General features: G+C 43.1%; 1 protein-coding gene across 3 annotated transcripts in view; it reads left to right on the forward strand.

The window, feature by feature from the left end:
- Positions 1 to 12,662, forward strand: part of CYFIP2 (cytoplasmic FMR1 interacting protein 2) — a 145,092-nt gene that overhangs the window by 45,410 nt on the left and 87,020 nt on the right. For all 3 annotated transcript variants that reach the window (XM_043982124.1, XM_043982125.1, XM_043982123.1), the window contains 5 exons: positions 594 to 711; positions 3,033 to 3,152; positions 3,251 to 3,376; positions 9,977 to 10,143; positions 10,249 to 10,396. In XM_043982124.1, coding sequence (XP_043838059.1) covers positions 594 to 711; positions 3,033 to 3,152; positions 3,251 to 3,376; positions 9,977 to 10,143; positions 10,249 to 10,396 — 679 coding nt within the window. The remainder of the gene's footprint in view (positions 1 to 593; positions 712 to 3,032; positions 3,153 to 3,250; positions 3,377 to 9,976; positions 10,144 to 10,248; positions 10,397 to 12,662) is intronic.

The raw sequence follows: 12,662 nt of genomic DNA on the forward strand, positions 1-12,662 counted from the left end.
TGTCAGGTGCGATTCCTCCACCACAGTGAGGCTTGTGAAGGACAGAGTGTGGAGTTTCTCCACTCTAACCCACCTATCCCCAGCCCTTCCCCCCATCCCAAAGATGCATCATCCCCAGGATAGTGGGACAATGGTGTTGGCACATTGCACAGCCTTTCCACAGTCACCAGAAGCTGAGTTATTTGCAGTCCTGGAGAGTAGCTGAGGAGAGGGTTGGCTATTCTCTCACGCCTCCTACCTGTCAGGTAAGTACACAGTGGAGAGGGGCTGCCTGAAAGAGGGTTGTGGCGGTCAGCAGAAGATGGTCCTGTGTATGTAGAAACGAGTTCTCTAGGGATTCCACATGACCTGAGAGAAGGGGAAGCATCACTCCACTGTGGGTCCTTCAGGTATTTGGCTTGGCAGGTTCCCCTAGCCATGCTGATTGAGATGTATCATGTTTGTGGATCCTTGCTTGTTCCAAAGCCCCAAGAGGGCTTTAGTGACAGAATGATGGCTACAAAAGGAGCGACTTCTGAACAGAAGGACTCTGCCCCGCGCCCCAGTGAGTGTGATGCTGGGTGCCTACTCAGACCCCATGCTTTTCTGTCCAGGTGGACATGCACACAGAGCAGCATCAGCCCCCAGTACAACATCTGTGAGCAGATGGTCCAGATCCGGGATGACCACATCCGCTTCATCTCCGAGCTCGCTCGCTATAGCAACAGTGAGGTGAGCCCTGGCCCAGGGCTGCTGGGATTGGGTGTGGGAAGGCAAGAAAGGGACCAAAAGGCAGCAGAGGTTCCCTGCCCCCTGAGAGGGAAAGGGGAGGAGAAAGAGAGACTGGGAGATAGAGAGAAAGAAACAGAGATGGAGACAGAAAAAGAAAATGACAGAGACAGAGAGAGAAAGAAAAATGACAGAATACAGGAGAGAAAGAGGAGAAAAGGATAAAAAGTTCTGAAAGCTTGTACATATGACTAAATGAGATGGAGGTCAGAGTCTGAGGATTACTCTCAGAGGTGTGCTGGTAAATGTTTAACAAGTGGCTCTCCAAGAAAAAAATAAGGTACTATGATACACTTTTACATTTAATCTGTATTATTAACATTTTCTCCATCACCTTCTTAAGTTCAGAAATCAACAAAATGATGAATCAAACCTTGATTTATAGCATCTGCATATTTCTGAGGCATAAATGCTTGAAATAAAAATTTCACAATCAACTCTCAGGGGCCAATTCAAGATGATTCCAGCACACTCTTGAATTCTCTCCTATTCTTTGGACTAGTAAAGGAGATACCACTAGTTTTCCTCAAGTTTTTAATATTTGGCCAAGATAAGAGAGTTTCATCAGGACTTTTGGAATCTATTTTGGACCATGTATGTTGGGACTATAAAACACAAGCTGTCAATAGGTCACATGTTTGTAGCTGTTTTTCCTTTAGTAATGATGAGTTACATTATCCTCTCATCATATTGTGTCCAATGACTTGCATTTTAAAATTATTGATAGCTTTTGTTTTTGTATCATCTTTACTTCTGAGTATTCCACTACTCAGCTGAGCCATGAATTGTAACCAAAAAAAAAAGAGAAAAAGATAAAAAGCATCAGTAAGTAAAACTAGCCTACATATTACTGGAGTCTATCAGCAGGTGCAATGTCCTATACCCATCACTGCCTCCGGTTGCCCCCTCCCCATCTGCAAAGAAGGGTGAGACATATGGCTTGCATTTTCAAGGTGGCTGCCTTGGACATGGGGCATACAGGCTATGGGTTATAAGATTCTAGATTTAGAGATAGAAGGGACCTTCGAAGTCATTGAGTCTACCCATCTCATCTTACAGATGAAGAAACTGAGGCACAGTTAGGTTACTTGACTTGCCCAGGGTCATATATTGTCTGAGACAGAATTTTAACTCAGGACTTATTGACCCCAAGTCTAGTACTCCAACAGTATGTCATGGTACTTATCATCTCCATGAAGCAGAACAAAGCAAACATGGCTCACACCCGCGATAATGCTATAATGGTTATTTTGCACTGTGTTCTAACTAACCACAGACAAGATTACAGAAATAATTGATTAGGATCTTCAGCTATCATTGAGAGTATTCAGAATATCTTGGCACCATAATGCCATGTTTTGACTAGGTCCAGTTTTCAGTCAGCAATTCGTCAAATAGTGATTGAGCCCTTGCTATGTGACACTTTCGAGGTACTTTGGGGAGGTGGAGCAGATAAAAAATAAAATACATAGCTTCTGCCCAAAAAGAACTTGTATATAATTTTGTCTGGGGACATAAGGCACATTAAAAAAAAAACTAATGCAAAGCAGTATTTTATAAGTGTCAGATGAGGGGAGATAACCAGTGGTGATGAAGATCCAGGGAGGGAAAAAATTACTTTGGGCTGTGCAGTTATAGAAGGTTTAACAAAGAGGTTGAGTTGGTTCTTGAAAGATGGGTGAGATCTTGATAGACTAGAGAATCAAAGGGCAATACAGATGAAGGTATGATGAGATAAGTCAAGAAAGTAAAATTTGGTTGTATGTAGGAGGGGATAGCTGGGCTAGATGGTCCCTTTGAATTTTGGGTCTATTATTCTATTGTTCTATGATTCTATAATGGGTTAGTAACATTCAGCAGAAGCACTGTCCAAGCTAAGAACCAGTGTAACCTAGTGGATAGAGAAGTGACCTTGGAGTCAGGAAGACCTGAGTTCAAATTCTGCTTTTGACACATACTGGGTGATCCTGCAAAGTCACTTAACCTCTCTTTGCTTTAGGTGACTCTCTAAGATTATAAATTGCAGAGAAGATGTCTATCTGCATTGGTAGAGGAAGTTTCCTCACCTGAGTGCTCCCTACACCAAAGAAATCATTGGTCTACTTGCTCTCCCTGTTTACCCGTGAGGCAAGTAGAAATGAATGAAAAGGCCTGTTTCCTTAGGAAAAAGACCAGAGCTAGAAGCCAGAGCAGAACCAGGGGCTGGGGCTGGAGGAATGACTTTGCAGATTGGTCTGACCACCTTGTTGGGTGCTATTCTCCAGGTGGTGACTGGCTCTGGATTAGACAGCCAGAAATCAGATGAAGAGTACAGGGAACTCTTTGATTTGGCTTTGCGGGGGCTCCAGCTGCTCTCCAAGTGGAGTGCTCATGTCATGGAGGTGGTAAGTGACCTTAACTCCAACCCCAGGCAAACCCGTCTCCCTCCCATCCTGCCTTTAAAAAATAGTCTGGCATTTATCTTTGGTCTCACCCTCCCCAGTACTCCTGGAAGCTGGTGCATCCCACCGACAAGTTCTGCAACAAAGACTGCCCAGGCACAGCAGAAGAGTATGAGAGAGCCACACGCTATAACTACACTAGCGAGGAAAAGTTTGCCTTTGTGGAGGTGAGTGTCTCCCGTCTCTACTCCCTGCTGATCTTTGTTGACAGGAATGTTTAGGATGGTGCATTCAGGCCAAGGCCCTAAGCCCAATTTCTATGTTAGTGGCACCCTATTGTCATCACTGAATGGCCCCTACCTACCTGTCTGGTTTTATCTCCTATTGGGACGTAGTGGTAATCTACAAATATTTCTCCTTAACCTTCCTTTCCTACCTTTTGCCATTTGGTACACCTCTCTCCCTCCTCCCCGCAGGCTTCTAGGATCCCTATTAACCTTTCATGGTCCTTCCTGGGAAAGACTTTTGTTCCCAGGCAGGGATCTGAAACTCATTAACCCTGAGGCATAAACGACTGAGAACGACTATGCTTTGACATCATCCGATCATGGAGATGGGGGTGACCTCAGAGCTCAATTATACAACCTATACATAAGCAGGAATTCTCCCTACAATTTTCCTGACAGGCAGTCCCCAGATGGCATTTTAAGATCTCCTAGGCCAAGCCATTCTACTTTGGGAGAGTTTTTCCTAATTTCAAGTCCAAATCTGTCTCCCTAGAACTTGGGAAATCAATTCTCTGTTAACTGTCCCAAAGGGAAATGCAATTAATTTCACAGCCATCAAAACCTAAAGCAAAGCAGTGACATTTCAGCCAGCAGGTAACAAGTGGAGGAAAGATTTTAAAAAATTAATCATGATATACAATCATTCTCCCAAGTGGGCCCTGCCTTCTGGAAGCTTTCATTTCCCAGCCAGACAGCCTAAAAGCATTTCTAGTCACAGCCTTAAAAGGAAAGAGGCCTGACAACAGGAGCCTATTGTTCATGCTGGTTCCTACATCCACTTGAATCTAAAAGTTGTCACTGGGGTGGAAAAATGCCTTTCTCTTTGCCATTAGCCCAGCCCAGTCTAGTTCTCACCTTCCTAGCTATATAGCATTTACATAACACTTTAAGGTTTACAAAATGCTTTGTGATTATTGTCCCAGTTTAATCTCATAACCACCTTGAGAGGTGGGTGCTATTATTACCCCCAATTTTATAGATGTGGAAAGTGTGGTAGACAGAAGTCAAGTGACTTGCCTAGGGTCACACAGTGAGTAAAAGCAGGATTAGAATTTGGGTTTTCCTGACTCCAGGTTCAGTGTTCTATCTCCACTGTATCACCTCACTGTCTTTTTTTAACCATGGCCCCTGGGAAGCACCAGTCATCAGGGATTGTGACATTTGCCACCAGAAACTAAAATTTATTCATTATCAGCTCATTTCTTATTGAGTTTGGAGAATATTTTGACATTCCATTTCTATTCTAGCTCAAAGCTTATTTGGTTACTTCAAAAATCCATGTTTTCCTCAGTGTGGGGGAAATATCTATCTACCCCAACTCTTCACACCTTAGAAGATGGTGCAGTGGAAAGAATGCTGCATCTCAAGGCAGGGGACCTGTTTCTAAATCCTAGCTCTGCTTCTATTCATATGCCCCTGGGCAAGTCATTTAGCCTCTTGGAGACTCAGTTTCCTCGTCTGTAAAACAAGGCCAGTTAGGTGGCTCAGTGGATAGAGCTCTGGGTCTAAAGTTAGGAAGACTCATCTTCCTGAGTTGAAATCAGGCCTCAGACACTTACCTAGCTGTGTGACCCCGAGCAAATCATAACCTTATTTGCCTCAGTTTTCTCATCTGTAATTTGAACTGGATAAGGAAATAGCAAACCACTCCAGCATCCTTACCAAGAAAACCCCGAATGGGATCACAAAGAATCAGAAATGACTGAACAACAACATTATTTCTCCAAGGGAATGCCTGCTGACACAAGCAGCTGAGCACAGAAAGTTTGGATTTTTTTTTTTGGCAGGGCAATGGGGGTTAAGTGACTTGCCCAGGGTCACACAGCTGGTAAGTGTCAAGTGTCTGAGGCCGGATTTGAACTCAGGTACTCCTGAATACAGGGCCAGTGCTTTATCTACTGCGCCACCTAGCTGCCCCCAGATTTTTTTTTTATAGAGAAATAGATTTTAGTTCTGAGTTGTCTGATGCCAGCAGAAGAGACAGCATGCACTCATTAGAAGAGAGAAAAGGGAAGAGCCTAGACAAGCTCCTTCAGTGTCAGGAAAAGCAGCACCAGACTGATTGATGATGAAGTATGGCCTCCTGCCTTGTATCAGAGAGATGGTAGTCTACAGGAGTGAAATGAGGCATGCCTTTTCAGACATGGCCAATGTATTGACTCCTTTTGCTTTACTATATTTTTGTAAAGGGAAGGTTATATTTATTATGGGTAGAGTTATTTGGGAAAAGAGAAGGGGTTGGGGAAAAACAGATAGGCAGGGAGAGACAAAGGCAGAGATCAATTAGAGTCATTTGGGAAAGAGAGAGACAGAGACAGAGAGAGACAGAGACAGAGAGAGACAGAGACAGAGAGAGAGAGACAGAGAAAGAGGGATACAGAGACAGAGACAGAGATGAGAAAAACATTCTCCCCATTGTCCCCCTAAAAGAAACACTATCCCTTGGTTCTGTGAGAGAACCCACAGTTGAGTTGATGCCGGGGTCCAAAAGGACTGCCAGGAGGCTCCTAAATGCAGCCTTCCTTTGCATTCATAGAGGCAGCTATAGGAGTCCCTGTGGAGTGGTGGGCAGAGAGATGGAGGAGATAATTGTAGAATCACTGCTCTCTTCTCTTTCCATCAGAATTAATCAATCGGCCAACAAGTCTTTATGAATACCGACTCTGTACTCAGCTGAATAGGCTCAGCTGTAGTTGAACTGGTTCATCTGGGTTTTTGTTTAAACTTTGGGGTAGCCTCTGGTCTAATGTTTGCTTGGAGATTTAGAAATTTAATGCAGCTCTTTCTAATTGAGGGATCATCATTAAGTTCAAGACATTGCTTACCACTGGGATCAGCTCTTAGTGCCACAGACTTTAGAGATTGCCCAGCATTTTGCAGATGAGGAAACTGAAGCCCAAAAATGTTCAGTGACTTGTCCAAGGTCCTGCAGGCAATAAATAATTAAGCTGGGTTTCAAACCCAAGGTATTTGACACTGGACCACAACACCTCTTGCAGGGAAACATACTTGTAGATCCCACCAGGCTGGTTTGCTTCCATGAGATAGGGAATAGAGAGCTGACTCCTGATTATGGTTTAACAGTTCAAGTCTGCCCCTGGAACTTATTGGCAGTTTGACCTTGGACAAGTCACGTGAGTTCTCAGAACTCCAGGCACCTCTCTAAAACTATAATCTGTAGGATAGCAGATTGATACAGTGGACAGAATGCTGGAGGATATGGGTTTAAATCTTGGCATGGACATTCACTCTATCTGTGAGAGGGACCTTAGGCAAGTCACAATTTCTCTGGGCCCCAATTCTTTACCTATAAAAGGAGGAGTTTGCACTGTTGTTCAGTCATGTCCCACTGTTCATGACCCCATTTGGGGTTTTCTTGGCAAAGATACTGGAATGGTTTGCCATTTCCTACTCCAGCTCATTTTACAGATGAGAAAACTGAGGCAAATAGGGTCAAGTGACTGGCTCAAGGTCATACAGCTTAGTAAGTGCCTGAGTCCAGATTTGAACTTAGGTATTCCAGACTCTACGGTTGGCACTCTGTGCACTGTGCCACATAGTTGGATTTGGACTAGGTGATTTCTAACATCCCTTTCAAGTCTAAATTGATGATCCTCTGACCCACCTTATCAGGAGTTCTTTACCCAAATGAAATCATAGGTCCTGACCAAAACAGAAGAGTGTGTACTTTTGAGAGGCTTAGGGACTCAGGGATATATGTGCCACATCTGTGATTTCATCAGTCTAGGCACAGTCCTTCTATGTAGGGACTCTTGAGAAATTGTATGTAACTTATAGTCTGAGAATTAACTAAGGCATCAAGAAAGAGAAACAGAGACACAGAGAGAATTTCCAAAATGTTAGAAATAAAAAAGTCATCTAAGGGGCAGCTAGGTGGCACAGTGGATAAAGCACCGGCCCTGGATTCAGGAGGACCTGAGTTCAAATCCGGCCTCAGACACTTAACACTTACTAGCTGTGTAACCCTGGGCAAGTCACTTAACCCCAATTGCCTTACCGAAAAAAAACAAAAAACAAAAGTCATCTAAGGGGTAGCTAGGTGGCACAGTGGATAAAGCACCAGCCCTGGATTCAGGAGGACCTGAGTTCAAATCTGTCCTCAGACATTTGACATTTACTAACGGTGTGACCCTGGGCAAGTCACTTAACCCCCATTGCCCTGCCCCCCAAAATGTCATCTAGTACAACACCATGTACAGATGGGGAAATTGAAGCATGAAGAGACTTAAGGTCCTAGTCAATTGTATCAACTTATCTCCACTATACAAACCACCCACTTTACCCAGGTTGGTTCCTAACTCTTCCCAAAACTACTACGTATATTCCCACCTCCCTATTTTTGCTTCTCCAGCTTCCTGACATGCCCTTCCCTCTTTACTTCTCTTGTCTAAGGTCTACCTTTCCTTCAAGGCTCAGTTTAGGCCTTCTAGTTCTGTGAACCCTTTCCCAATTTTGATGAACTGCATGAGTTGAGATGGAATGACATGGCTGGGACCCTCTCTACCCACTTCCCCTCATTATGGGTCTATAATTAGAGGTCTTATGTTGTGTGTTTTTTTCAGTCATACCGATGCCTTTAAAAATGTTTAATTAATGATTTTTATCTTCAAGTTAGTCATTTCCCTCCCCCTCCCCCTTGAACCTTCCCACATGACAAAAACAACTGAGGAAAACCCCTTTTGGTTTACTGATGTATACACTATTCTGATCTGGGACTCCCTCATCTCTCTATAATGAAGAAGGGGGTAGCATCTTGTTTTTGTTTTTTTTTGGTGAGACAATTGGGGTTAAGTGACTTGCTCAAGGTCACACAGCTAGTAAGTGTAAAATATCTTTGTGTGTGTGTGAGGCAATTGGGGTTAAGTGACTTGCCCAGGGTCACACAGCTAGTAAATGTCAAGTGTCTGAGGTCAGATTTGAACTCAGGTCCTCCTGAATTCAGGGCTGGTGCTTTATCCACTACACCACTTAGCTGCCCTGTAGCATCTTGTTTTGCAGCCATTTCCCCTTAATCTCTCCCCACCCTGCCCCAACACTGAACCCTTCATGTAACAAAGAAAAGCATTTAAGGAAGACCAATGGACACAAAGACCTCATCTGATTGCACTTACCATATTCCTCCTCCATTGTCTCCTATCTCTCTGTTGGGAGAAGAGATACCTCAGTGGTCATGGTAAGGAAGAGGCTTTATAAGCAGTAAATTGCTGTGTAAGTGGGAATTATTTTTGTCATCCAGCAGACAAAACAAAGAGTCAGGAGTCAGGACTATTACATTCTCATCCCAGCTTTACCAACTCACTGTGTGGCCTTGGTCATGCACTTGGCCTTCTTTCTCTCATTCCCTTCCGTTCTCCTTAAAACAAAAAAAAATTAATAAGTAGAAATGGAATTGTAATAATCCCTGTCCTACTGACCTCAAGCACATCATGGTTAGAAAATGCTTTGGAAAAATTAACATGGGGAGGCAGTTTCATTGCAGAGACCCAAGGGATACAGCACAGCCCCAAGGGAAACAAACAAAGGCTGTTAGCTCTGAAGATGACTCCTGTTACAATTCGGAAGGATTTGGGGACTCCCATGGGAAACACAAAGAATGAGTGCAATTTGGGGCTGAATCCTGGTCTGCTGTGTTTTGCTTTGACCCAAAGCTTGCTGCTCAGAATCAAGGAAGGATAGCACTCATTTTTTTGTCACTATAGAATGGTGCAATGGATGGAAGGCCAGCCTGTAAGCCAGGAAAACCTGGGTTCAAGTCCTACATCTGACAAATACTAGCTATGTGACTGTGGTCAAGTCACATTACCTCTTAAAGTTGTAGGCAAATCTCCAAAACTCTGAGTTGCATAAAAGTTTCTGATTTTACATCAGTAGAGAGAGTTTCCTCACTATGATTTCACTACACAAATGAAATTAGAAGACTGGACAAAAAAAGCAACATGGCGCCATGGACTTGGAGTCAAAGGATGTGGGTTTGAAAACCAATTTTTACTATATGTATGACATTGGACAAGTCATTCAACTTCCCAATCCCTCAATTCTTCATTATTTTTTTTGTGGGGGGGGCAATTGGGGTTAAGTCACTTGCCCATAGTCACACAGCTAGTAAGTGTTAAGTGTCTGAGGTCAGATTTGAACTCAGGTCCTCCTGAATCCAGGGCCGGTGCTCTATCCACTGTGCCACCCAGCTGCCCCTTCATTATTTAAAAAAAAATTTGGTGAGGCAATTGGGGTTAAGTCACTTGCCCATAGTCACACAGCTAGTAAGTGTTAAGTGTCTGAGGTCAGATTTGAACTCAAGTCCTCCTGAATCCAGGGCCAGTGATCTATCCACTGTGCCACCTAGCTGCCCTATCAATCCCTCAATTCTTCATCTGTGAAATGAGATAATTGAACTTGAGGGCCTTTGATGTCCCTTCTAGCTTTATGTCTATTACCTGATGATTCCAGTCAGAGGCAAATGAATGTGCTATACATAGGAAAGCTAGGTGTGATTGACTCTCACATTTGTTATTGGCCCAGGTGATTGCTATGATCAAAGGTCTACAGGTGCTCATGGGCAGGATGGAGAGTGTCTTTAACCAGGCCATCAGGAACACCATCTATGCTGCCCTGCAAGATTTTGCCCAGGTGACCCTGAGAGAACCCCTAAGGCAGGCCGTGAGGAAGAAGAAGAATGTCCTCATCAGGTTAGCGAGTGCATCCACATTGTCACAAAGACCTGGCTTCGCCCATTCCCATAAGATTCCTAATGGTTCAAGGCTTAAGTATAACCCTGTCCCCTCCTGCTCCAGTGTCCTACAGGCTATTCGGAAAACAATCTGCGACTGGGAGGGAGGTCGAGAACCACCTAATGACCCTTGCCTGAGAGGAGAGAAGGACCCTAAAGGTGGTTTTGACATCAAGGTTCCCCGGCGAGCTGTTGGACCCTCCAGTACTCAAGTAAGAAGTACCAGGCATGGCCCCTCAGATAGCTTGGCTTGGAGATTGTATGCCCAAACTAATAAGGGACCAAAGAGAAAATGGATACTCTGTTCTCATCATACTACTTTGTGCTAGAATTGTGGGAAGAGTACTTGATTGTGCTTTAGGAGACACAAATTCTAGTTTCAGATATGATGCAAATTCACTGTGTGACTCAGGGCAAGTTACCTACCTTTTCCATGCTTCTCTCTCCTCATCTGTGACACAAAGATGATGTTACCTTCCTCACCCACCCTACAGGGTTCTTGTGTGGTAAAAATGAGGTAATGTACATCAAAACTCTTTGAAAAGTACAAAACAACATCTAAGTGTAGTGTGTATCATTCTATCCACCCTTGTTATCATTTCTTTCTATTCAGCCATAATAGTATCAATTGTAATGGTAGCTTTGGTCAGTCCAAGGAACTCCATAGAGCTTTGTAGAATTATCTCAGCATCACAGGACTTTCAGGGTTATCTAATTCATCGTCATTATACAGATGAGGAAACTGAGGCTCAGAGAGAAGAAACAAGTTGGCCAGTATCACAAATCAAGTCAATAGCTAGTCTCCCTACCTCTTCTCAAAACTTGAGTATCATTGTGGCTGTATAATTTCTCCTTGTCTTCATATCTCTCAAATTAATTTACACCTGCGTATTTTCTGCTTTCTATGCAACATAATTTATTGCTTGGAAGAGCCTTTTCTCCTTACCCTCTCCCCTAATAGCAAAATATTTAATTGTAATGGGAAGTCAGGTAAATAAAAGGGAAAAAACAAAGAAATAGGATTTTTGTGAGAACCCACTCTCATAAACAAATGGGTATAATTTCCCATAGCAGATGGGTGGGGAGGACAGATTCTAAAGAACTCTTGGGAATTGGAGAAAGACTGTTTTCAAAAAGGGTCACAGGGAAAAGAATTCATTGAGACACTTTTCTTTCTGGTTGTCCCCCTAGGTAAGAAGGACGTATTTCACTTAATATAATGGGATTTTAGAACTAGAAGGGACACCAGAGGTCATCTGACACATCCCCTTCATTTTATAGAATTTCTGAGAAATAGGTAGTATATGGCAGAGGCAAGGATCAAACTCTGGTCTCCTGACCCCAAGCCCAGTGATTAGTCATCTATACCATGGCCACCCCCAAGTACTTATGTTTCATACCAGGGGTCAATGACCTTCTCAGCTCTGAATGCCTTGGGGTATTAGGCTAAGTACCTGAGTACCGCTGACAAGCCTGAGCAATGAGCAGGAGAGGAAGATAAAAGCAGAGGGAAAATAGAATAAGAAAAGATGCTGGAAAAAAGATGAAGGTGATATCTAGAGTTAGATGGAGAGGGGAAATAAAAGAGAAGTGACTTGGGCAAGTCACTTAACCTCTGTTTGCCTCAGTTTCCTTATCTGTAAAATGGGGATAATAATAGCACCTACTTTCCAGGGTTGTTCTGCAGATCAAATGAGATAATATTTAGAAAGCACATGGTATAGTACTTGGCACATAGTAAGCACTATATAAATATTAGCTATTATTATTTATTAAGGAAAAGTTGTGAGTAGTAGGGAATAGGAGAGATCCATGAACACTTAACTTCGATGTTACCCAATCCCATACTGTCCTCTATCTCTTCTCAGACATCCATAAATCACAGAGCATTTCTTAGATAAACATTTTCAAGTCTCTGCTATTTATAGTCATTTATATTATAGCAGGGGTTCTTAACCTGGTGTCTGCAGACCCCACAGAATTAGTGGGTAGATTTCAAAGGGACTATGAAAAACATTTCATCTCATTTTCACTAATCTCTAGCATTTCCTTCAATTATGAATTTTTAAAAATATTCCAAGAAGTGGCCCATGAGGCTTCACTATATTGCCAAAGAGAATCTTGACTCAAAAACCTTTTATTAAAGAGTTACTGTCATTATGTGGCATGGTTAGAGAATTGGCAGTTAACCATATATTCTAGCAAGCAGAGGTGTGTAGGTACTTAGGGAAATCCTGGGAAACCCAGCACTGTGGGGCAGATTGCTGTTGAGATGAGGTGTTTGAGTTACTCTCAGTCTTGGCCTATTTTCTGTATCCCTGTAATTACCTCCACAGGCAGTAGCAATTTCAATAGCTGCAATGTCTGTTTTTTATTGGGCTATCTTATCTCCTGGTGCTCAGATGAATCCAAGGCTTACAGCAGCAAATTGCTTTGGGGACCATCACAGCAAAGAGGCTTGAGTCGCCAAAGCTGTTT

This window comes from Dromiciops gliroides, chromosome 2 (assembly GCF_019393635.1).
Source record: "Dromiciops gliroides isolate mDroGli1 chromosome 2, mDroGli1.pri, whole genome shotgun sequence".
Lineage (NCBI taxonomy): Eukaryota > Metazoa > Chordata > Mammalia > Microbiotheria > Microbiotheriidae > Dromiciops > Dromiciops gliroides.